We start from the raw sequence: 26,965 nt of genomic DNA on the forward strand, positions 1-26,965 counted from the left end.
GGGGGGGGGGGTGGATACGCTTAACATCATCAACTATCCTTTAGAAAAATATGAATATTCTTAATGACATCTTACACTCGGTGCGTCAAAAACGAGTAAAACTTTTCACTAGTTTGTGGGCACCTGAACTGGCATCCTCCCTATTGAGTCCCCTACAGAGCCACTTTTTTTATTTTATTTATTTTTTTATTTATTTATAAAACAAAGCTACAGGTTTAAACCCAATTACAGCTTGCAGTAAAAATAAAAATTTGCACAGAATAGAAAAAGCGACATGATAAAGTACACAAAAGACAAATAAAAAGTAACAAAGAATTACGCAAAATACAAAAATTCTATACAAAGATATATACAACGCAATCACAGCAAAAATCTTCTGAAGTCGGTAACAGACGAATGAAAAATATCCAGATGTTGAGGAAGCGCATTATAAAATTCGGAAAATCTATTTATAGCACAGAAATTACCAATATTAGTATTATATGATTTGATGGCAAATAAACAATTAGATCTTGTATTGTGAGACTTAATATTGAAACAGATTTCATTAAGAATTGGTATACAATCAATTTGGTTAGTCAACAGTTTCTTGAAAAAAATAACGAGCAAGTACTCTCTGCCTTTTTGTAAGCTATTGACATTGAAACTGCTTCGTAGATGAGTGGCAGATAGAATATTGTTATAAGGACCATATTTTTTGAAATATAAATACCTTTAAAAATAAAATTGTTTTGAATAATTTCAAGACTCATAATATGGCAAGCGTGAAATGGGTTCCAGATAATTGAAGCATATTCAAGTTTAGATCTTATAAGCTTATTAAAAAGGGATATTAACGTATTACTATCCTTGAAATCTCTCGACATTCTTTTAAGCAAACCAAGTTTTTTATATGAGACGAGCAAAGATTTTTAATGTGATCAGCAAAGTTAAAATTGGTACTATAAATAACTCCCAAATCGGTCGCAGAGGTGGTTCTAAGCAATTGGCTATTATTAATGTTATACGTAAAAAAGATTGGATTCTTTTTGTGAGTGAATGAAAGAACAAAACATTTATCAATATTGAGATTAAGTCTGTTAAGTAAACACCATTCGTGAAGTAAAGACAACTCATTTTGAAGGCTATAACATACATCAATACAATCAATACTTTTGAAAATCTTCAAATCATCAGCAAAGAGTAGACAATTTTTGAAAAGTGCGGATAGATCATTGATAAAAATGATAAATAACAACGGGCCTAGCACAGATCCCTGAGGGACACCAGAACTAGCAACAAAACCTTGGCTTAAATTGGATTTATAGGAAACATACAACATTCTGTTGGATAAGTAGGAAATGAACCAATTCACTAAGTCAGAGTTAAAACCGATTTTACTAATTTTGCTGATAAGAATTCCATGATCGATATGATCAAGAGCTTTTGAAAAATCAGTATATATTACATCAAGTTGCCGTTTTTTATGTATGGCGTCGATAATACAGGCATTAAGACTCAGGAGATTAGTGACAGTAGACCTACCATTGACAAAACCATGTTGATTCGCGGAAATACATGACTTGATCTGATTGAAAATTTTTTTGTGTAGTATCGATTCAAAGATTTTAGCGAACGGAGATAAAATAACAACAGGTCTATAGTTCTCGATACAAGATTTGTCCCCTTTTTTGAAGATGGGAACAACTTTTGCTCTCTTCCACTCGGCAGGAAAAATTTTGGTACTAATTGATAAATTGAAAATAATTAGCAACGGAAAAAAAATTTATAGCACAAGCTTTAACTATATAAGAAGGAACACCATCCATACCTAGAGAAGAGCCTTTAAGTTTCTTTATACTATGAACAATATCATCCACAGAAACATTATCAATGGTAACATTAGAAGAATTAGGAAAAGCCGTATCGGGGATATAGATATCATTTGTAGCACTGGTGATGTAGCTAGACTTGAAAAAATTCTCAAATGCAGTTGCAGTATCAGAAGTAGTCGACAAAAAATTATTATTACATTTCATATTTAAAGGAACATTTCTATTTTTGATAGTGCAGAAAGACCAAAATTTTTTAGGGTCATTTTTCAGTGATGATTCAATATGAAAAATATATTTTTTATACTCCTTCATAACTTCAGATTTAATTCTGGCTCTGTAAAGTTTATACTGCATTAAGTCAAAAATTCTATTAAATTTCAAATACCTATTGCTTTAGTGATTTCTAAATACTTTGCGGATCTAAGTGATCTGAAAATGTGTCGTGAGCCGCTTAAGTTCTCTGGACCTGTGCCGTGCGTCATACTAGTGATTATGCCGCGGATCACTCAAGTAATCTGGGAATGTGCCGCGGATAACTTGAGTGATGTAGAACCGCACACAATGCTCTAAAACTGTCACATGTTACTCAAGGGATCACTAAATATACCACGGATCGCTTAAATGGTCTGGAATTATGCCACGGGTTACTTAAGCGACCCGTGAATGTGCCGCTTGGTTCATTTTTACAAAACTAGGTTTGAGAGGGACAGGCCGCAACAGAACCCCCAGGGCCACATTTTGTCCGCACAGGCCTAGTGTTTACAGCGGGTCAAGGGTTATCTATGTGGCTTACAGGTATCACTCAAGGGGCTCGCGGCGCATTCCCAGATTATTTGAGTGACCCGCGGCACATTTACAGATCACACTTATAACCTGCGACGCTGTTCTAGATCACTTAATTAAGTGGCCCGCGTCATGTTTTCAAATCAATGAAGTAGCCCCACACTCTTCAAAAGGTTGAGTCAAGTTGAAATGTACCACGAATCATTCAGGTGGTCTGAAAGTGTGCCGCGAGCCGTTTGAGTCATACTGGAATTTACTGATTTATTTTATTTTCCTTGAGTCGCCGCGGAGCCTCTGGGAAGTGCACACGGAGCACCGGTTGAGAACCGCTGCACTAGACCATTCCATCGACCTTGGGAAACACTGGTCTAATTGAAACCATCCTTACTGACTGACTAATTATTAAATAAAAACATTAGTTTGGCCACAAAAATGTAGTAAAGCAAATCACAATGTTATCTTAAAGCTAGTGGAAACGTGACCACTTGATTACTTTACTTCACCAATACCTATTGAAAAAAAAACTCAATAAAACTCTTTGTAGGTGTAACAATATAATGTCAAAATTTTTTTTTTTAAAGTTCAAAATAGGTGTGGTTGCGCAAAATCAACAAGCAACTAAATGAATATTTTCTATAACATTTTTAATCGGCTGATAACATGAACAGAGAATTAATGATAAACAGGAACAATTTAGTACATCGTGAGAGATAAAGAACAAGAGCAAAACTGGATTGGCGCATTGTCTTTTGTAGATCCGTTAACATGATGTCATGAGTTCAGTTTCATTTGCGTGATTGCCACAATATAATAGAGATACCTTTATAAGAAACGTTTTTGGATAAAACATAAAACGTTACAGCAAGTAAAAGGAAACATTTTATTTTCTGGATATTATGCTGAGGTGAACTCGGAAGGAAAAGTCATCTTGTCTCTTCCGGGACACTGAGTGACGTGGAAAGAAAAGTGAGATGCCTTTTCTTTCGGAGTTCACCTCAGCATAATATCCAGGAAATTAAATGTTTCCTTGATATCTTGGGCTGAGAAAAAAGCCATCTATCTCTCGTTACAGCAAGTATTTTCTAGAGTGAGAAATATTTTCTAGTGTGAAAAATATTTTGCCGCCCAAGTTAGAAGTAAAAATTGTGCTGAGACTATTACGATCAAAGATTTTGAAAATGAAATAAATTGTAACTTTTTCAATTGATTTTTTTCTTTTTCCAGCCAAACATAATTGACGACATTACATAACATTCAATAAATCCAAATTTGTAATTACTCATATTAGTACTTGAAGTGATGTCCTAATTTCACTGGTTATGGGGGGGGAGCCCAGAAATTATGTAACCACTGGGTATCTGGATGCTATCTATGACTTAAACAGATCCGGAAACTGCCTCAGCGGCAAATTTTAGGTGGGAACAACATAATTACTTTTATAAAATAACTGAATTTCACAGTTGCAGGGATGGCAAAATAATTTTTACCCATCCCCTTCAAAAAATCCTAGTTGTGGCTCTGGCTAGAGGCCATGAATAAAATTTGGGATGCCCCCAAATTATTGGAATTCAATTTTTTAATTTTATTCTTCAATGTATAATTGTATACTTGTGATCGGCAATTCGATTAAGGGACTCCTGAAAGTTATTGAAGTTAACTTAGAAAGGGAGGGGGTTTACTGAAAATGTTTAGGTTCAGAAGCCATTGAGATGGCCTTTAGGACTCAATAATTTGAATATAGGATATTTAAAACCTCATTTTTGCCAGAGATTCACCACAAATTTGCTAAAATATTATTTCCTGTAGAATAAGTTTAATTATCTTCATACATTCTATAGATTTGTCATGATATATACAATGGATCCCATTTATAATGTTCCCTCTTAAAACGTTTTCACACTTGATATGACTCATTTTCGTTTTCCCAACCTTAACTTATACTCGTTGGGATTTTCTGTTTAGAGCATTTTCCGGCTTACAATGTATTTTCATTATGTTTTTTTTTTAAAACTTTACAATCGGGATCCACTGTATAAGTTTGTACACATTATTTCACTATCTCCCAAGGCCATAGGGAGGACTTGGGATCTGGTCCCCCCGAAATGTGAGAAAATGACCAAAAAAAAAAAAAAGATGGCCACAAATCTATTGTTCTATCACTTTGGTCCCCTTGAAATGATGGGGCCCCATCTGAACGAAATTTTTGGCTACGGGCCTGCTATCTCCTGTTTAGTTGTTAAGGGTTTGAACAGGGCCATATTAAAAGCATCATAGCCCCCCCCCCCCCCTATCCCTACCTGGCTAGAAATGACTGCTTACCAATTAGCATGCTTGCTCTTGAAAATTTGAACCAGATCTCATTTTTATGAGGCCCCTCTGTACTTAAGTTACCTTACAGTCATGCAGGACCCCCACATCCTGGAGCGGGGCGTCTCGGTCAGACTTTCCAAGGGCCCTTTCTGCAGTTAATTTATAGCGTAAAAAGCAAAAAATGATGAGAACTGCCCTGGGCCCCAGGGCTAGAGCCCTGCCAACCCCTCCTTTGTGGGGGGCCATGCAGTCATGTTTGGTAAATCTAATAGAAAAAAAAAAAGCCCAAATCTTTTAGGGACATCTGAACTTGTAAGGACAACCCTAATTATAAATGCATCGTGTCACATAATTTTTTTCCTTCAGAAATTAATCTTTAAAGTAATCTCATGTTCCATGTGTCGTAATGTTCAAAGAAATTGGTCACCACAAAATTGGTTACATGACTAGATAATTGTTTAGTTAAATGCCCCTCCCACTTTGTGGGAATGACTTTTTAAAAACAAATTCCATTAAAAACAAATGTGAGAAATGAGGTTGAACTGCATAGGAAATAAAACTTGATCCAGTATTTAATAAAATATTAAATTAAGATCTACTCATTATTTTTTTCAATAAGCAATAAATGTTTTTGGAAAAAATGACAAATTTCTCGTGACTTGATGACTTGCATTTACAAGAATTGGCAGCTTGGATGCTTAAAAACGTATACTTCAAACACGGTAGGTAAAACTCTCTTTCAGTGATTTGGAAGAGCCAACACCACCTTCTGTAGCTAAAGATGGCGCTGGAAGAGCTCCCTCATTTTTAATCCATAGTGCTTTGTGTGTTATTTATTTAGTGGCGTCATTAAAATATGCATTTTCATTAGTCAGTTGTATCGGGGTCTACTGCAGGATCGAGACACACTTCAAAATACCTACTCCAAGATTCCTAGGGTGGAAACTAGAGGAGTGCAAGAGGTTTCTGATGCTTCATGACCTGGAGCATCAGGAACCTTAATTCTTTGGAGGTGAACCCAAAATCACCTTCAAAATGAGAACCCAATTTTTTTTTGCATTTATTTGAACACTCCCAAAAAAGTTCTGGGGAGAACCAAAACTCTTGCCCATGTGATAAGACTCCATTCTTGTTTCTGGTATTACAGTTCCAGGCCGCCTGTCCCCACAAGTTTTCTCAACATTTTTGTTGTCAAGGTATGGCTCAAAAGAGTGAAAGCGCATGATGTCATGCATGTGAATTTTTATCATTCCAAAACTTTAACAATTTGTACATCTACACAGAAGTTTAGGCTGCCATCCAGGTGCTACGCACCCTCGCTTAAGTCACCCCTTGGTACGTATACTACAGTTTGGAAGTACGCAATTCATTATAATATGCTTATGAGAGATAATTATTGTGAATGCATGTTATAAATGTGTTTGTAGTTAATCATTTTCTTTATTCATGTGTATTTTTCATTTGATAAAATTCAAATGAATTAATTCTCAGGAATGTGGTAGCCACTTGTTAAATGCTGTCTCACCTCTCACGTCATCAAATAGTGTAGGTATGCATAGTAATAGCCCATGTACTCCATCATACATACCATATACTAGATCATCCAATCAAGCTAGTGGCAGTAGACGTTGCTCTTTACCCATCAACCAACTGAAAGGTTCGTCTGTAACATCAAAGAATCCTGTCGCAAAAAGAATGGATACGCTGATGAATAAAAGCAACGAACTCAAGATTAGTATGTGAGTAACACTGAATAATTTCAATATCTCTTGTAGGCAATGTGACTAAAATTATTCTTTGCAGTACTTTTATTTTATTTTTTTTATATAAATACTATACACTAATAGCGGCAGCTGAAACCTAGTAAACTGAAAAGTGCTAATGAAAATATGTATATCCTTTAATATAAAGGATGTCTTGATTTTTCCTGTGAGGAATACAGTGGATCACGATTATAACGTTATCGTGAAGACTGGAAGTTTGGGCACTAAAAATTGTAAAAATAAGCTGGCAAAAGTAAAAATGCTTAAATATGCACTAAATAACAGAATTTACAAATAGTCCTCTATGGTTCACCACCATAAAAATGTATTGAATTTTTTTTCTGCTGAAATGGATGTAAATTGGCATTCTTTTTTTATTCAAACATTACATCAATACAGATAATTAGAGTTGATTTATTTTAATTAGCTAAAGTGGTTAATTAAGGGTAAAATATACAGTTCACCTTGATTTCTAATGTTATTTATAAACAGATAGAATCTTGCTTAGCAATGGTGAATAGATGCCTTAAATTTTATTTCGAATCCCTTCAATTTGGTGCAGTTTTATAAATCTCTCAACTCGTAAAATTTCAGCAGCTCTCAGTAATGATACTGACAAGGAATCAACGTTTTCTAAAGTTGAAATTAAAAAAATTGTACTTTTATAGCAATATTTTGTACTGAAATGACATTAAAAGATTTACTTTCTAAAATAACAAAATAATATTGAGAAAAGAACTAGTTATAATAGATTTTTTCGACCATGTAATTTGCGATGTTATATTCAATGGGACCTTAGATCAGTGTTTCTCAACTGCCAGGGCCTATCATCAGTCAAACCGGGCCGCAAGTGATTCACTGTTTCATTTTACCTCATTTATTTTCCATTAGTCATGTGTATGACCGCGCCTTCCAATCACAAAAAAGAAATAAACTGGGCCGCGGGCTTCCAAAGGTTGGGAACCATTGCCTTAGATGGTTAACGGAGAGAATAAAAAATAACTAAAAACTAAGTTATTAAGGGTCAAAACATTGGCTACCCTTACTCCATCTTTGTTACATATTAGTTTATATTAATTGCATTATTAGTCAAACCAAGTTGATACTATAGTGCAAAAGAAGTGTTAGTAAACCTTCAAGCTCTTAGGTTGGAGATGATTTATAATTAGATACTAAATACACGTAATTAGCTGACATACAAAATAATGCTTGCTAAAATTAAAGAATAATAGTTAGTGAATAATTTTAATTATGTTTTAATTAGAACTCTTAAAATATATGATATGAGTTTGAAGGTATATTGATTGCTATCTGAAAAATATGTAACAGTATAGCAGAGATATAAAATATATTTATCACTTCTATACCTGACAACACTGTTTTGTCAGATGTCTATCTTGCAGACACTTATATAAGTCTATTAAGGAAAATACAAAAAATCCTAATGCATTTCGACACCAATAGGTGTCGTCTTCAGTGGAAAAATATTTAACCACTAGTCACACGCTGACCGAGTTTCCCAGTTAGGTTGAATACCAAATCTTAATGCTCGGTTGCTCAGCGGAAAAAGTATGTCTGTTCACTTCAAACGTCGTGGTCAGAATGAAGCTGTGAGCCTGTGTGGATACTAATGCAGCGTCCTGATTGGACACTTGTGGAATACTGCTATCCGTTTGGTCCATTCGAATTTCCTTGTAATTCCCGCTAGAAATGAATTTAAGCCATGGTGTTGCGATCGTGGGTGTAGATTTATTATCGTTTACTAGTATATTTTTGAAGGCCCGCATATATGTGCCTTCGTAGAAATCTAAATCAACTGTAGACTTGACTTAGTGAAAACTCTTGCTTTTTGAAATTTAAATCTAGGGCCCTCTTGCCAACATTGAGCGGCAATGGTCGATATTTCACATTCCTGATTCTTAACACAGCGAGCGTATTCATTTAATCTTGCTTTAATGGGTCTCCTTGTCTGCCCTCCATAACCAAGAAGGAAATCACCACATGGAATGTAATAAATGCTCCATTGTGGTATAGCATCTTTACGTGGTGTGAAACCAAAGGTTTTAGTGGGCACATCTATGGCTATGGTTTTTAGATTTAACTTTTTAAGAATCGGTTTGCTCTTCATTGAGAGTATTGGATCATAGGGTATGACTACACTTTCTTTAAGTGGCCTCTCCGTAACATTTTCTTAAGCAGTTCCTTGTGCCGGTTTCAAGAATTTTCTACTTATTTCATCAACGATCTTAGTGTTGAACCCTGTCTTTCGCAGTTGCTCTGATGGGTTCAAGTTCATGGTCTAATGTGTTCCGATCTGAACATATGTTAAATGCTCTCGCTACATGAGTACGAAATGCCGAAAGTTTCTATTGCATGGGATGACAAGATCTGAAATGAGGTGGTAATAAGATTGAAAAATTCTTACAATAGACCAAGGATTGCAAAAGGCTTACAATAGACCAAGGTTTGTAACTGTGATTTCTGTTAAGTTACTAATACGTCCAAGAAAGAGAGTTCATTGTTAGTTTCAAATTCGGCTATGAACTGAGCGTGGGGGTCTATGTCATTCATAACGAGTAACAATTGTTCCAAGTCATCTTTAGAGCCATCCTGAAGCACAAAAGTATCATCCACTTATCTCCAATAAAATGAGTAGGGCACGACGTTTAGAAAGCGTAGCCATACCCTACGATCCAATACTCTCAATGAAGATCAAACCAGTTTTTAAAAAGCTTAATCTAACAACCATGGATGTGCCCACTAAAAACTTAGGTGTCACACCACCTAAAGATGCTATACCACAATGGGGCATTTATTACATTCCATGTTGTGATTTCCCTCTTGGTTATAGAGAACAGACAAGGAGACCAATTAAAGCAAGATTAAATGAACACGCTCGCTGTGTTAAGAATCCGATCGCAAAAATACACTAGTAAACGATAATAAATCTACACATCCGATCGCAACACCATGGCTTTATATTCATTTCGAGTGGGAATTCTAAGAAAATTCGAATAGACCAAACGGGTAGCAGTATTCCACAAGTGTCCAATCAGGACGCTGCATTAGTATCCACACAGGCTCACAGCTTCATTCTGACCACGACGTTTGAAGTGAACATACATACTTTTTCCGCTGAGCAACCGAGCATTAAGATTTGGTATTCAACCTAACTGGGAAACTCGGTCAGCGTGTGATTAGTGGTTAAATATTTTTCCTCTGAAGACGACACCCATTGGTGTCGAAAAGCATTAGAATTTTTTGTATTTTCGTGTATTTGCCTTATTCGTTGGTGTCTTCTTAATAGTCTTTGGCAAAGTTGATCAACTCTTCCACTTAGGCCTATTTACATTCAAATGAGGTTGGGAGGGCCTTTCTGATAAAAGTGAATTGTAAAAATTGAAATTTTTATCAATAGCAGTTATTTTGAAGCTCTTAATGCCAAAGTTAAAATATCAAAGTTATTCTGAACATGGCTCTGAAATTCACAGATAAAGATGAAAAAATTATTGAAATATTCATTTTTATGGCAGAAAAAAATAAAATAATTCCCTTATGGCATTTTTCTGGAACATCGGGCTCTAGTTATCACTACTCTAGTCTGACTTGGAATGTTTTCCTGCTTAGCACAACTTATCTTCGTGGTCTTAGCTATTACTGGTACTCATTGAGATTTCCTGTTTAGAGTGTTTTCCCACTTACAAAGTTTCTTTACAATAGTTCTTTTTTAAGATGTTATAAGCAGGTTCCACTATATTCTCATCATGTGTCTTTTATTTTAAACTTAATATCTGTTGAGGAGGCATTACAAAAAGTAACTTACTATTTCATATATTCAATAACACTTTAAACAAAGAACTTCCTGTGACCTCATGGACCTGGAATCACCCCTAACCTACTGAAACTGTTATTTCCTTTGTTTAAGTACTAGATTTAGGGCGCATTGATAATAATTTGTAAATCACACAAATCCTGTCAATTTTTTAAAAACACAAAAGTTTTAAAACACATATCCTTGACATCAACATTCTTCCACTCTTTAATAGCTTGAGCTCAAAAAATCAACAGATGTGTCAACGTAGCTCTTTTCTGTTTTTTCTTTTTTCAACCAAGGTATATATCTTTTTGTAAGTTGGTCTGCAAACTCCCCTTGGTGTACCCTAGTCCATACATGCTCAACCTATGTCCTGTGGGTAAAATTAGACTCATTTGATGTGGTCCTTATGATGAAATCATAATTTCGTAAAAATGAACTATTTTGCGCATTTCCAAATCACTTCAGTGGCTCGTGGCACATTCCTTGGTCACTTGGGTGACCGTGGCATATTTACAGATCACTTAAGTTATCTGTGGCACAGTTCCAGAGCACTTAAGTTATCTGTGGCACAGTTCCAGAGCACTTAAGTTATCTGTGGCACAGTTCCAGAGCACTTAAGTTATCTGTGGCACAGTTCCAGAGCACTTAAGTTATCTGTGGCACAGTTCCAGAGCACTTAAGTGACCAGCAACGCGATTAAAAATCTGTTAGATTGAGAGAATTTTATATTCAAGTATTTTTGCTATAGGCTGAGATCAGTTTGCTCCACCATTGATGCGTATTGATTTTTGCTCAAATGATGTATGTATATATTATATTTATGATTTATTTACTATTCAAGTATCAAGTTAAATAATAATTGTATATTTAGAGTTTGGTTGAAGACATAATTGTTAAATATACATATTTTTAGGATGTGTCACAAGTACAGGGCTATCATTTCATATTTTTCCGGGGGGAGGGAGGTTGAACATGTACTAAATGTATGTACAGTCGACCCCCCGTATTCGCGGTTTTTTTTCTTCATTGAAAATTTTTTTTTGTCAACACTAAGAATCGTCATTCACGCGTTTTGTTTACAAAATTCGAGTTGTACATGTTAAGGATGGCTCATTTTCCTAATACTACTGATAATGTTTTGAAAAGACAAAAAAAGTGAAAACTTTACAAAAAAAATTGATATATTGCCTATGTATGCTTGTGGAGAAAGTAAATCAATTGTTGTTGTTGCCCGCCATTATGGAATCAACGAATATACGGTGAGATACATCAAGAAAAAGGAATCTGAAATTCAATCAGCCGAGGCTGTAGCTGCACCTATGGCAACGAAAACTTTGCATTGCCTACGGAACCCATGTGTTTCTCATAGAGAAGATGCTGTTTTTTTTGTGGATCAAGACTGCCTCAGAAAAGGTATTCCTCCAATTGATTGTAATATTATAAATTCAAAGGCGAAAAAATTTTACTCTTCTATAAAGGAAAGAGCTGGTGAAACGTCTATTTCATCATAACTTTATGCAAGTAAAGGTTGATTTCATAGGTTTAAGAAACAATTTGGATTACACAATGTAAAAAATCACTTACGATCAAGCCTCTGCCGACCAGGAGGCAGCTAGAAAATTCCCAAGGAAATTATAAAAGACATTGTCACGTTAGCGAAACAGATGAGGGGAGAAGGGTTCAATGATATGGATATAGAAAAAAATTAACATCTAAAAATTAATAGCAATTCAGAGACATTAACCGAAGAGGAATTAATGGAGCTGAGTGACTGCTCCTGAAACTGAAGCTGTACCAGATGAAGAAGATCAAAATAAAGAAGTAAAGACCAGTTCAACATGTGTAACATAGCGGAAGGGCTTCGCAAGTTTAAATCAGCAATAGATTATTTTCATGACATAGATCCTTCTATGGTATGTGCTTCACATGTAGAAAAATTAGTAGAGGAAGTCTTATCAAAACATACTCCAACATACTTGATATGAAGAAGAAACGGCAAACAGAAATCAGTGTTCTTTCAAGAAAACATCTCTTCCCCCCTCTTTTACATATCCTTTCTACCCCTGCGTCACACTGCTCTTCTCCTGATGTTTAATAAACGAGATATACAAAAAAAAACCTATAGTTTCGGTTATTCGCGAATTTCCGTATTCGCGGTCACCTCCGGAACGTAACCCCCCCGCGAATACGGGGGGGGGGGGCGACTGTATATACCATTTCTAGTGTACTTTTTAACTGTAGTCAGATTTTATATCATCATAGTCAGATTTCACTAACTTTTGTTATCAACCTTACCCGAGAAAAAGACTGGTTCCTTGTTTTCAGAGAACTAACTTTGATGTTGTGAGAGGAAGGTTAGCGGAAGTTTTCAAAGACCGGTTGGAATCAGTAGGGGTGGTAAGTCAATGGGAAGAATTTAGTACGAAGCTGTCCTCTGTTTTGCACGACGTCGTACCCTTTTCGAAAAAAGCGTGTTTGTACATCGCACCCTCTATGGTTCATGGATATCGTGCGAAACCTTTATCTTGAAAAGAAAAGAGCATTCAGAGAGTATAAATGTGGACGAGGTGAGCTATCATTGTTTACTGATAAAAGAAGAGTGTTGAAGAAAGCGATAAGGGATAGTAAAACGGAGAAGTTGAATCTAGGTTGCCTCTGACCCAAATACATTTTTTCAATTCGTCAATAATGGATGTAAGGGGACAGTTGCCCCTCCCCCTCGATAGGAGGGTCTAGGTTAGAGAGCAATGTAGGTATGTGTAGTGCTTTCAATGATTTTTTTGCATCGGTTTTTAATACGGAATACTAAAGGGAGGACTCATTAATGAGGAGAGAGCTAATAAACACACAACATAACATACCTCTTGCAACGTTTATCTTGCATTTCCCGGTTCTTTATCATTTTTTCCCCATTAATCATTGAATGGATGACAATAATGAATGAAACAAGACTTTAATTAAACTATAAATATTTATTCAATTAACTATTAGTATAACATTTTAACAAACAATTACCGCAGTTAACCTTTTCTCTCAAATATTACAACGAGACAATAAAACAGAACGATCTTACCGCCATGTCCAGGTATTCACGTATTAGTTCACATCGTCCACAAGACACTCCCAGATGTCTACTTCACGGCAGAAGACTCCCCGACACCAGTTTCAGACGGGTTTGGTGTCACGAAACACGCGTTGAGGCCACAGCTCAGCCACTGCGTAGGAAACTGGAGACGAACGTCCAAGGGTAGCCGGTCTGGCCACTAACCAATTCACAGGCGACGGGATCACGACGACGTTTTATTATCACATGAAGTTTTTATCACAACAATTTTCTAAGTACCATTTTTAATGTGACCTGCAGTGGTTTCAGATATTGAATGTTTCCAGTGGTTTGCATCAATGCCATTTAGAGCCTCATCAATAGTTTTTAGCTCATTTGGGAAACAATCTATTGCCAGTGCTAATGCTTCGCAAGCACGATTCAAATCTATCATACCATAAGTATTATACTCTTGGTAACGATTTGGGAGTGTTATTTCTTTATGTGGGCGAATCAATACAGGTGGATTTACATTATCCATTCAAGTGCTACTGTTATGATCAGTGTCAGCACTTTCAATATGGTCATTTTCAGTGTCTTTGAAAATGTTCTCGCTAACTGCTACACTATTTTAATTATGTCCCATCTCACTATCTACAGGATCAGTTCTGTTATTTTCACAATCTAAAGAACTGTTTTCCTTAACCATTGTCCCACTGAATAAAGAATTATCATGGAACTGCGGTGTCTCACCTATCACTTTGATACATTTCATTTTCCAAAAAATGGACATCCCGTGCATTAGTTATTTTCTTAGTTACAGGATCGATCAATCTATATCCCTTTCTTTCATGGCAATAGCCAACAAACATTAGTAGTTCTGCCTTTTCTTCCCATTTCAAACGTTTGTTTTGGGATATGAGCAAGTGCTCGGCATCCAAACACTCTCAAGTACTCCACTTTGGTTTCTCACCATAAAACTTTTCATATAGAGTCATGTCTGAAACTGCTATAGTAGGAGAGATGTTTTTATAGTAATTTGCTGTTTGAACTGCTTCAGCCCAATAAATAGGATTGAGGTGGGCATCCACCAACATTGATCGTGCTCGTTCAACTAGGGTTCTGTTGGTACGCTCTGCAACGGCCATCTGTTCAGGTGTATAAGGGATTGATTTCTGATGTAAAATACCCTTTGAAGCTAAGCATTCTTCCATTTTAGACTTCACATATTCAGTACCATTATCAGAGTGCAAAACTTAGATTACTTTGCCAGTTTGCCTTTCTACAAATGTTTGAAATGCTTTGAATTTTTCGAACACTTCTGACTTGTTTCTTGAGAAATAAATGAATGAAAAACGTGAAAAATCATCAACGAAACTCAGAAAGTAACGAGAACCACCAATTGATGAGACACCCATTGCTGCACACAAATCACTGTGAACTATTCCTAGCAATTCTTTTGTCCGCTTAGCTTTACCCTTGGGAAATGGTTGTCTATGAATTTTGCCTTTAATGCAGGATGTACAATCTAACAATTTCCCATTAAATGAGAATCCCTCAACCATATCCTTCAACCTCATCATTCCTCCTATACTCAAATGATTCATCCTCTTTTATGCAGTAACTCATTAGATACACTTTGAGTGGCAATTAAAGCCAAGTCATCACACAAATCAAGGGAATACAAGTTATCGCTGACACCTGTTCCACTGGCGACTAGATGGTTACCTTTATGAACAAAACGCCTTTCACCTGTAATAATAATAATAATATCTTTATTGTGCATTAGGCCGGAGCCCACAATGCAAAAAAAAACTATTACAAAAAAGGAACGCTTAGTTCAACAACACAGACGAACACCTAGATGCAGAATGTAATATAAACGCTTAAAAATAAATAAATAAAATACAGAGCAGAGAGAGAAAAAACACAGAATATAAATACGAGATGAACCATTGATGTTTCTCCTTTCGTGGCAAGTTTTAGTGTGGTTGTAACTTTTATTTATTTATCACACAACCCGACAATATAGGCAGAATGCACTTGCACTGGTAAGATTCGAACAGGAAACATAAAAAAACATAAATCAAATGGAAAAACACTTCATATAAGGAGAAAAGTTAAAATCAACCAAGGAAGAGACGAATCCAGCATAGGGGGCAGAAACGAGGTCACGAGGCAGGTTGTTCCACAGTCTAGCTGAACGGCATCTGAAGCCATAGAAGTAGCGGTCGCCTCTGGCCACTGGAATTTTCAGTTGAAGACTGTGTCTACGGAGGTTAGGTCGTCTGTCCAAGACTTCGAAAAAAGGATAATCGGAAGGTAAATATACCATATTGTGTACCAGTTTATAGCACATGATTAGGTCAGATCGAGCCCTCATCCACTCCAAGGAGTGAAAGCCAAGTATCTCGAGTCTCTCTTGGTATGATCTTCCACCAGTACCTGGAAGACGTTTAATAAAATCGCTTTGGGGACTCTCGATGAGTAATATGTCTTTACTTTTGAATGGACACCACATCTGCGAGCAGTATTCAAGAATCGGAAATGTGTGCAAAAAGCGAAAAACAGGGTCAGAGCATATGGTCAAGTGTTGTAAAACTTCAGGACCCATCTGATAACAGACGGGGTCGGTGGGTCTGCCTAGATGCATAGAGCCACTCTTGACGATAGAGATGGAAGATTGTTCTGGCTGCTCCAACGGAAGAGACGAAAGCAGGCAGTCTCGAGGCCCATTGTGTTTTCCGTCGTTGAGAATAGCTTTATATCATCTGCAAATTGTAGAATGGGTATGGGAGAGATGACTTGAGCTATGTCATTAGCGAACAAGGTGAATAGAATAGGACCCAACACAGATCCTTGGATGACGCAGCTTGGTACGGGTGACTCGCTGACACAGCTTGAGCAACTGGAACACAATGGACTCTGTCTGACAGTAGGACATGGATCGTCCTGACTATTTCGCCAGGAACACCCATATCGGTTAATTTTCTTAAAAGAATTGATCTGTCGACTTTATCAAATGCCTTATTAAAATCCACATAGATTACATCAACATTGTGACCTTCGTCGATAGATCTAGACCAACTGTCGTGGGCGACTAGATGCTGAACAAGTAACGAGCGGCCCGGTATGAAACCATCTTGTGTAGGAAGTATAAGGACCGGAATAATAATTGCGGAGTGCCAGAAATGAGGTATAATCTCATGGATGTCAAAGTAGGAAAATAGAAAACTGAGGAGCGGAGATATAACATCGGAGAGGAGTTTGAAGTAAATGCCTGGAACTCCATCGGGACCCGGGGATGCACTGGTGGAAAGAGAGGAAATAATGGATTGTATAAGTATTGTCTGGGTATTGAACATGTCATTAAAAAACGAATGGTCTTCCGCGAGGTCACTGGAGGAATGGTCATAGCCCTGTCCAACAGGACTGTAGGAGCGAAAAAAGATGTCAATAAAGATATTAGCCTTATCAAGGTCTTCAGATATTGGTGAGTCGTTCAGACACAGCACAGGGATACTCCTGGTCGCACAAAGTCTATGGCGGACATCTTTATAAAAAATAGTTGCGATCATGATTCGCGCAAAGTTTTTGAAGATGCAAACGCTCTCTATACTGCACATAGTCTGAGTATATCCGTGACATATTTTTGTAATGATCTTTGGAAAGTTGAGAGGGAAAGTTCTTAAAATGGTGCCAGACATATAGTTTTCTTTTGTTGCACATTCGTAAAACTATCTGATCTACGGGAGATACTACAAGGTGGAATATGATCTCGGGAGCGCCGAAAGAGAGTAGGGAGGACATCCACAGCTGGAATGAGACCCGCCAGTGCCTGGTTGTAGACCTCGGTGACGACAAAAGATAGCAGAGAGTAGTTGGCTTTAAAGTAATTTAACGATGAATATAGAAACGTCCTCTCCACTTGTCAATCCAAGATTCATCGAAAGACTGGTTATTTGTGGAGATGAAGATTACAAGGAAGAAAATTCATCACTGCCCCCACGGGGACTCGAACCCCGGTCTCTCGCTTGCCGGACGAGTGGTAACCATCTAAGCTATGGAAGCAGATAGAATATTTCAACCTTGGAGCGTATATATATGTTGAAAGATGAAGATTACAATGAAGAAAATTCATCACTGCCCCCACGGGGACTCGAACTCTATATGTATATGGCCATCTGGTTGGCCTTTGTCATTCACGAGCTATTAGTTGATTGTTGACGCCGTCCATGTACGGTGCCTTTCAACATATATACGCTCCAAGGTTGAAATATTCTACCTTCTTCCATAGCCTAGATGGTAGAGCACTCGTCCGCTAAGCGAGAGACCGGGGTTCGAGTCCCCGTGGGGGCAGTGATGAATTTTCTTCCTTTTAATCTTCATTTCCACAAATAACCAGTCTTTCGATGAATCTTGCAATCTATGTTGTTAGGGAAGTTACACAATTCCAAAAGAATCTTCTACGTTTAACGTTTTTTTCTAAGGGGTATTTTTTCTCCGTAAAGCTCCACTGCAATCGGAAATTGCAGAAATCAGAATCTGTTGCCTGACAGACCTCAAAATGACTACCCAAATGAGAAATATACCAGTGACAAAAACCAAAGTTTATGCTATTTCCTCCGATGAAAGTCAAACAACCTTGGGGATCTCCGAATTTTCTGCCGTTAAGAGCGGCTAAATTATGCCGATTACAGAAATCAATAAGTTTATAGCCATTACTATTTATAGCGGTATCCTGAGTGTTTCTATGGCCCCATAACTCCACATTACATCCGTCACAGTGTTATGAAAACCAGTTCTAGAGTTAGTCACCCAAACTCAGAAAACTACGGGGATACAATTGTAAAAAACTATCGATGTTATGTAAAATACTGTCCCACTCCGAGTGATCAAAGTACACAAAAATTAAATTAGAGGATTTAGAGTTTGCAATGCATTCAATAGATATAAAAAATTCGTTTTTATATAAGATTTTATATTTAAGGCTTTTTCGTACTCCCCAAAGCCATCCGCTCTTAAAACGTCCAAAAACGGAGGCTCTGACCGCCAGGGCCGTATTTTCCCTCCCATTTCAGTCTAACTTTTTTTACCCCCCCCCATCCCCTTCCACTCCCTCCCTATGCCATTACTAATAAATCATAAACAAACAAAAGACAAAAAGTGGTACTGTATATAGTTGCGCTGAAATTTTTTACTTTTCTGTCCTGTATTCGTATCCTATTCCGATCCATAATGATTGCCATTAACGGCGTTCAATCTCCGGCCCGCAGGCGTCAACACATCGATGAGAAACACTGATAAATTTCATTCGAATGTATGGTGCATACATTCGAGTATGAAAGTATCTCAGCACCAATCAATGATGACGAGATACGTTCTTGGTTATAGTCTAGCAACAAAATCAATAATGCATTACATAATATCTATACATATTATGTTTAACCGCACGTCCTGAAGTGTATTTTGAAATAGTGAAATATTTTCTCAAAATTGTTTCGTGGACTGACTAAAATTTTAGGCGGGGACGCCAGTGGTTTGTGCACTCGTGTGATTTGAATGTGCTTGCATTACTTGAATATACAGAGTGGTTTACTAAACAATATGGTTTAATAATTATATATTATTTACGATAGAAATGACGCATATGAAACTTAAACACGTTTACGAAACGTGAATTTAAAAAAGTGTTTTTTTTTTTCTCCCCACCCTCTTTTTATACTCCAAAATTCGCCGCCTCTAAGAATTTGCCGCCCTGGGCTATAGCCCACTTATCCCCCCTGTAAATACACTACTGCTGACCGCCGGATTAAAAATAAAATTTAAATCAGTTAAAAAAAATCGTACTCGCATGCCTCAAGCTCCCAGTGCAGGTTTCACAAAAAAACCCATCATAATTAACACTATTAGATAAACTATGCGAGTTCAATGAAATCAAGCCAGATACATTCCACGACAGTATTTTCAGCGGACTCCAGCTTGACTCCTAATGTCCCGGTTCTTTGATGATGCTGCTATTCTTCTCGTCATACACGAAACATCTGTCGTTGACAAACAGTTTATCGTACCTCAAGCTAAACTTTTCCTCAGTTCCCTTGACTTGCTCGGCTCCGAAATTGGACAGCTTACGACGGATCAATCTCATTCTCTGGCTGTAATCAACTCTGACATAAAATCCTGTACCTTTGAGTCTATGGGAATTTGTAAAAAACCTTCTACCGTCATTTCCGTCCAGGAACCTGCCTATGACTGGTTGGCATTTGCCACTGTCTCCTGCCCAGTCTGTGTATCTTTGAATTTTCACATTCGAGACCTCTAATTTCTCGACACAAAACGTAGTTATAGTTTCATCCAGCTGCTCTGGCGATTCAGTCGACTGCTCAGGAAAGCCGAAAAAATAACATTATTTCTCCGAGAGCGGTTTTCAAGTTCATCCACTTTTCTCATAATCGCTTCACATTTCTCTACACTATCTCCAGCACCACACCTTGTATGTGAAGTTGCCGAGGACCGATCATGATTTGCAGCTACACCTTCCAGCCTACCTAGGCGATTCTCAAGTTCAAATACATTTTCGTCCAATCTGTTTAGCCACTCCGTGAGGTTATCCACACGATCAGGCATTCGATTCAACATAGTTTTCGACCCCAACTCAATTTTTATCATGTAACGAAGGCCCTCCCGCATGTCAAAATCACCCTGAAAAATCAACAGCGACTGATCATTGTTCACATCTTGATCCGATAACCGCGAGTTCTTCTGTCAAAGGCTCCAATTATAGGCTATAGGGGACAGAGTTTTACGTTTAGTCAACACGGAAGGGGAAAAACTATCATTCACTTGCTTAGACATATTCAAAAACTATGAGATCCGCGCACACACCCAAAAATTAAAATAATAAATAAAATTTTTCAAAATGTCGATCGTTAAGCCTAAGTCTGCACAACAGAAATTCGTGCGTCTTATCAGTATGACCGGTGTGTTGCCACCCCCAAGACATCAGTATTTTATTCACCTTTCACCTGCAAAGGTACTTACCATGCCAAATGTTTTGTTCAGATATTTAATAGACAGAAAGTTAGCTGTTTGTTTTGGCGCATGCAAAACATTGCTGAAAGTTACCCTCACCTTTTCACCATTTCGAAAGAAAAAGAAAGTAACCTTACCTATCCCTTCTACTTCTATTACCGAACTTTCTGTTTTTATCTTATGAATCTCTGGTTCATCATAATCATCAAGTAACTCCTTAAACGGGGTCATATGATATGATGCACAAGAATCCATATACCAAACATTAGGATTTTGGTTTGACTTAGCTATGAAATTTTCGGCTACATAAGCTTTTTCCCTTTTCCAATATTTTGACCCATAGCTACCTTTCTTGCCATTTCTACTTCCATTATTCCCACCTTTCTGCTGTGGTGCTTTCTTGCATTCAGAGATTTTGTGGCCGAATACGTTACGTCTGAAACATTTCCCTTTAAAGGATTTTTTCCCTTTAAATTTCTCACGAATTCATGCTCCTTACTGTCATCATAATGAGGTTTTTCCTCCTCTGCCATTAAACGAGTCTTGACACTATCGACTGTGATATTTTCCCCACATTTTTTCAGAGTCATTATAAGGGGTTCAAATCTATCTGGTAAATTGTCTAAAATTATCCCAGCTACCAATCCTTCATCAGCATTGAGACCAGTTGATTTCAACTGTTGATGAGCTGAAATTACTTTATGGAGATAATCTGACATATCTCTACATTCCACATAACCGCATTAAATAATTGGTTAACGTGTTAACCAATTCTTTAATGATAGAAACTTTCCTAGTAACACCCTTATCATCGTAAGTCTCAGCTAAAACATTCCAAGCGTCCTTACCACTAGTCAGTTCCCTAATATCATTGAAGATGGTTTCACTTACCCCTTCTACTATATATGATGGAGCTTTGGCATCTTTTGCTACATCTTTAGTTATACAAATACAACGCCACAACAGGCAAAATGTCCAACGAGGTTGCTGATAAAAAGATGCCCATAAAAATATGGATGTCATATATTTAAAAAAAACAGCAACCCAATTAAAAATGCAATTAACACAAATTATAAACAATATATACACATGATAAAATATTATACAATGTCCATAAAGAATACTTATGGTTGTCTTATTCTAAGAATGGATAGCTTCTCGATTTACCTCAACATGTTTATCGTATTTCTTTTTAAACGTGTCAATTGTGTTACAATTTACTACCTCCGAGGGTAAGCTATTCCATTTATTAACAACGCTATTAGAGAAAAATTCCCTGCGACACCATAACCTTGCATTGTCCCTCACCAATCGATACTACTTCACCAAACACCAACTCTGGCCATATCGCTATATTCCAATTTACTGCCATTAGTGAGATGGGTTGGAAGTGAAGGCGCTGTCTATCGGTGGTCGGCTCGAGTTCGTTAGGGAAAATATCTTATCTATATCCTCCCTTGGGTTCGAACCCGGGACCCTGACAACAACCTTCACGATGGTACACCAATCGATACTGGTGTCCCCTTGTAAAAGCAGTGGATTGGCGGTGTACCCCAATCCATCCCATTGAAAATTTTAAACACTTCGATCATATCTCCTCGACACCTGCGTTCATCCAATGTACACATATTTAAAAAATCTCTCTTCATAACTCAAGCCCTGTGTCCCAATAAGGGCACGCGTAGCTCTTCTATGCACCCCTTCAACCAAGTCTATGCCCCTCTGTAGATATGGTCTCCAAAACCTTACGGCATACTCCAGTCCAGGACGAACTAAGCCTCGAAAAAGCGGAAGAATGACTTTAGGAGAATGCAAAGAGACTTTTTTTGAAAATCAAACAAAGCATTCTGTTCGCTTTTTTTTTTGACCACCGCTGAACAATGTTCAGAAAACCTAAGCAGCTCCTCTGTGAGAATTTCCAAATCGGTGACCCTAGTTGCATCCGGGATAGCAACACCATCCAACTTGTAAGAGAACCGTGGGTTGTTCGAACCAAAATGAGCGACCATGCACTTATCAACGCTAAACGTCATGCTCCATTCACTTGCCCATGCTGCAATCCTGTTTAAGTTGGTCTGGAGCAACTCCCTATCGCTTTAATTCCCGATCACCCCCATTAGCTTCACATCATCTGCGGATTTGCTAGTAATCCCATCGACACCCTGATCGAGTTTATCGATAAAAAGTGAAAAAGTATGGGGACAAGGACACTTCCCTGAGGAACTCTACTTGTGACATCTGTCCAACCAGAGAATCACCCCGTTCACCATAACTCGTTGTGACATATCTCTTAACCACGACTCTATCCAATTCAGCAAGTTGCCCCCTATTCCAATCTCGTTAAACGCTTCACGAATTTGCCATGTTGGACCCGATCGAATGCCTTCTGGAAAGCAAGGTAAACAACGTCTACAATTTTGCTCTTACCCAAAGCCTTAGTCACGTGATCATAGAAGCAAAGAAGGTTTGTTACACATGACTTCCCCTTCCTGAACCGATGCTGATTATCCGACAATACATTATTCTCGTCTATCCACTTCACAAACTGCCTTTTGATGATAATTTCCAAAATTTTCGAGAGGGAGCTCGTCAAACTCACTGGACGATAATTTGACACCGCTTCTCTACTACCCTTCTTAAATATCGGAACAACGTTAGCAAGTTTCCAATCTCTTGGGACGATACCCTCAGCAACACTACTCCTGTATATCTGTGCGACTGGCCCCAACAATTCATTACCACATTCCCCTAGGACCCTGGGATAGATATCTTCTGGTGCTTTGCTTGCACATACATTTCTTAGAAGATTTATGACCTCCGCGTCTTCTACTTGAATATCGTTGATGGTTTTATTACCCCATGCAACTCCCGCATATCGAATATCATTATCTCCATTAAAAACCATCGCGAAAAAGTCATTGAAAGCACTACACATGGCTACATTGCTCTCTACCCTAGAGCCTCCTATCGAGAGGGGGGCCAACTGTCCCCTTACATCCATTATTGACGTATCGAAAAAATGATTTTGGGTCAGAGCCAATGTTATCTGCCAACCTAGATTCAACTTCCTTTTTACTATCCCTTATCGCTTTCTTCAACAGTCTACTTTTATCAGTAAACAGTGATAGGTCACCTCGTCCACTTTTATACTCTCTGAATGCTCTTTTCTTTTCAAGATAAAGGTTCCGTACGCTATCCGTGAACCAAAGAGGGTGCGATGTACAAACACGCTTTTTTCGAACAAAGGGTATGACGTCGTGCAAAACAGAGGACAGCTTCGTACTAAATTCTTCCCATTGACTTACCACCCCTACTGATTCCAACCGGTCTTTGAAAACTTCCGCTAACCTTCTTCTCAAAACATCAAAGTTAGTTCTCCGAAAACAAGGAACCAGTCTTTTACTATCAACCTTACCCGAGGAAAAGATAGTGAAATCTGACAATACGATGATCACTGGAAGAAAACTCTTCCCCCACCGAAACATGTTCAACTAGATCCTCAGAACTAGTAAGAACTAAATCCAGAATAGCAGTACCCCTAGTGGCTTCTGATACATGCTGATACAAAAAATTTTCGAGCACCAACTTAAGAAAGTCTCTTTCATACTGATTTCCAGATGAAAGGTTCTCCCAATCAATACCCGGGTAATTGAAATCCCCTAGTAGGAGAACCCTCTTTCACTTACACATGTAGGAAATTTCATCATGCATTTTGGCGATGTAGTTTTGATCCCTATTCGGTGGATTGTAACAAGCCCCAACAATAAGCTTATGACGTCTTTTGTTGTCAAGTTCAACCCATATGGTTTCAATAACACTTCTCTGCACGTTACACTCTCTAGCCTTCAAACAGGATTTCACGTATATCAACACTCCACCCCCTTTCCTATCAGATCTATTCCTCAAAAAAGTATCGTATCCTGAGATGTGTAAGAAAGATTCATCCCCATCGTTTGCCCAAGATTCTGTAATGGCTATGAGATCCAAGCCCTCCACAACTATCATAGTTTCTAAAAAATCTTTCTTATTACCCAAGCTCCTGGCATTTATTAGCACACATTTTAATTTGCCCGGTGATTTAGTGTCAATCGAGAAGCCATCCAAGTCAGAGGTGGGTAATTCCCCGTCAGTACTGTTGTGATTACCATTAACTATCCCGCATTTCTGACTACGTGGTCTGGGAGTAAAAAACCTGACTTACATAAGCTGCTACATAAGCCCATAGATCCCTTTTGATCAAATGCATTTTCATTGCAAACTTCCAATCCATATAATTAAGCTATATTAACTGGGACAAACTAAGTTTGCCCTGCCAGTTAATAGCTTGTGGCTAAATGCACCTTGGCCCCCAGACACATTCTTACTTATTTCTCAATTTGGACAAAAGATAAAAAAAATGATTTAATGATGATAAATTTTCTACTGAAATAATTTGAAGCAGTCTAATTTAAAACAGCTTGATTTAGCCTCATTCCCATTCTACCAGTTAAGCCTAATGTGCACGGGGTTACTACTTAAGCCCATTACCAACATGTGGTTACACTGATCCCCTTATTTTATCCTAAAAGGCTATCATTAGAATTAAACATAAGTACAACATTAATACTATTGACACATTATATTTATTCTAAATCCCCTTTGGGCTCCTGGGCCCCATAACCTAAAGGGAGGACTGATTAACGAGGAGAGAGCTAATAAACACACAACATCTCTGTAGTAGTAGTAGGAGCCTGAATATTTATCAAGAGAACACAAAGTAAAGATACACAAGTACATATAATTGCTTAGTGGCGACATCTAGTGGACAAATTCTAAACTTACATTTTCAATATTTAATGTACGGGTGTTGCATGGAGTAATAAAACCCTCAATGATATTTAAGTTGAAGACGTGGAGGTCCTAAATCTTCTAAGAAATGTATGTGCAAGCAAAGCACCAGGACCAGATGATATCTATCCCAGGGTCCTCAGGGAATGTGGTAATGAATTGTTGGGTCCAGTCGCACAGATTTACGGGAGTAGTGTTGCTGAGGGTATCGTCCCAAGGGATTGGGAACTTGCTAATGTTGTTCCGATATTTAAGAAGGGTAGTAGAGAAGCTATGCCCAATTATCGTCCAATGAGTGTGACGAACTCCCTCTGGAAAGTTTTGGAAATTATCATCAAAAGGCAGTTTCTGAAGTTGATAGACGAGAATAATGTATTCTCAGATAATCAGCATGTGTTCAGGAAGGGGAAGTCATGTGTAACAAACCTTCTTTGCTTCTATGATCACGTGACTAAGGCTTTGGGTTAGGACAAAATTATAGACGTTGTTTACCTAGCTTTCCAGAAGGCATTCGATCGGGTCCAACATGGCAAACTCGTGAAGCGTTTACACGAGATTGGAATAGGGGACTACTTGCTGAATTGGATAGAATCGTGGTTAAGAGATAGGTCGCAACGAGTTATGGTGAACGGGGAATTCTCTGGTTGGACAGATGTCACAAGTGGAGTTCCTCAAGGAAGTGTCCTTGGCCTTGTGTAATTTCGATGATGAAGCCCTGTAAACCACTTTTTAAAAAAAATCAAATTTATAGATTTATTTTACTGTCCTGGAGTGGCCACAGATCCCCTGGGATGTGCACAGAGAGATTCATGGGCCTCGCTGAGCAAAGGTTGGGAACTCCTGATATAGAGGATTGTGAAAGACTTTAACCGAAGATAAGAAATCAATACAGATTGTAGATTGGCAAAAAGAGATTATTGTATTTGATGAGGAAGCCGATTTTATGATTAAATAATGAGGGCTAAGTGATAATGCGATAACTGTATACTATTTTTTTATGGACAATATTTACATGGACTCATTCCCGGATGTTATTTGCTCTGTTGCCACCTTAGCACAACATAATAACTACATGTTTTTCTGGTGTTGCCAGATTCATACTTTTTGTTTGCTCTTTGTTATGTGTCTGTGATTCATTAAGGGAAATTAAAAGTCCTTATAGGAAAAAATGCTCTCATAACATGCATCTCAGACATCTTTTGACATCTTGTTAAATGCTATTTTCTAGTCATAAATAGTTTTAACGAGATGACTACTAATATAATATTTATAGAGCAAACGGAGAGAGAGAACTTGCTTTGTTTTATTTTTTAGGATTCCCTCTCTTTCTCCTGTTGTTGATGAAGAAATAGATGAGTGTGAAACTGATTTGAAACAGGCTAGTGAAGAACTTGGCAATGGTATAGAATATGAAATTACAAAAGATGAATCTCAAGAACTTGATGCTGAATGGGAAAAACAGAAGCTATCAAGGTAATGCGTAATTATAAGTAAAGCCTGGATCATATGTAAATGCATATTCAAGTGTGTTTGCACATTTTAGTCTTTTTTTAGTAATAATGCACAAATAAATACA

General features: G+C 37.7%; 1 protein-coding gene across 4 annotated transcripts in view; it reads left to right on the top strand.

Annotated features, from left to right (window-relative positions):
• LOC149074679 (uncharacterized) overlaps positions 1-26,965 on the top strand; it is a 459,047-nt gene that overhangs the window by 392,977 nt on the left and 39,105 nt on the right. For all 4 annotated transcript variants that reach the window (XM_089247147.1, XM_089247149.1, XM_089247150.1 and 1 more), the window contains 2 exons: positions 6,399-6,646; positions 26,704-26,862. In XM_089247147.1, the coding sequence (XP_089103273.1) occupies positions 6,399-6,646; positions 26,704-26,862 (407 nt within the window). The remainder of the gene's footprint in view (positions 1-6,398; positions 6,647-26,703; positions 26,863-26,965) is intronic.

The sequence above is a fragment of the Pholcus phalangioides genome, unplaced genomic scaffold (genome assembly GCF_987345545.1).
Source record: "Pholcus phalangioides strain wild (caught in Gottingen) unplaced genomic scaffold, Ppha-v1.0 ptg000017l_1, whole genome shotgun sequence".
Lineage (NCBI taxonomy): Eukaryota > Metazoa > Arthropoda > Arachnida > Araneae > Pholcidae > Pholcus > Pholcus phalangioides.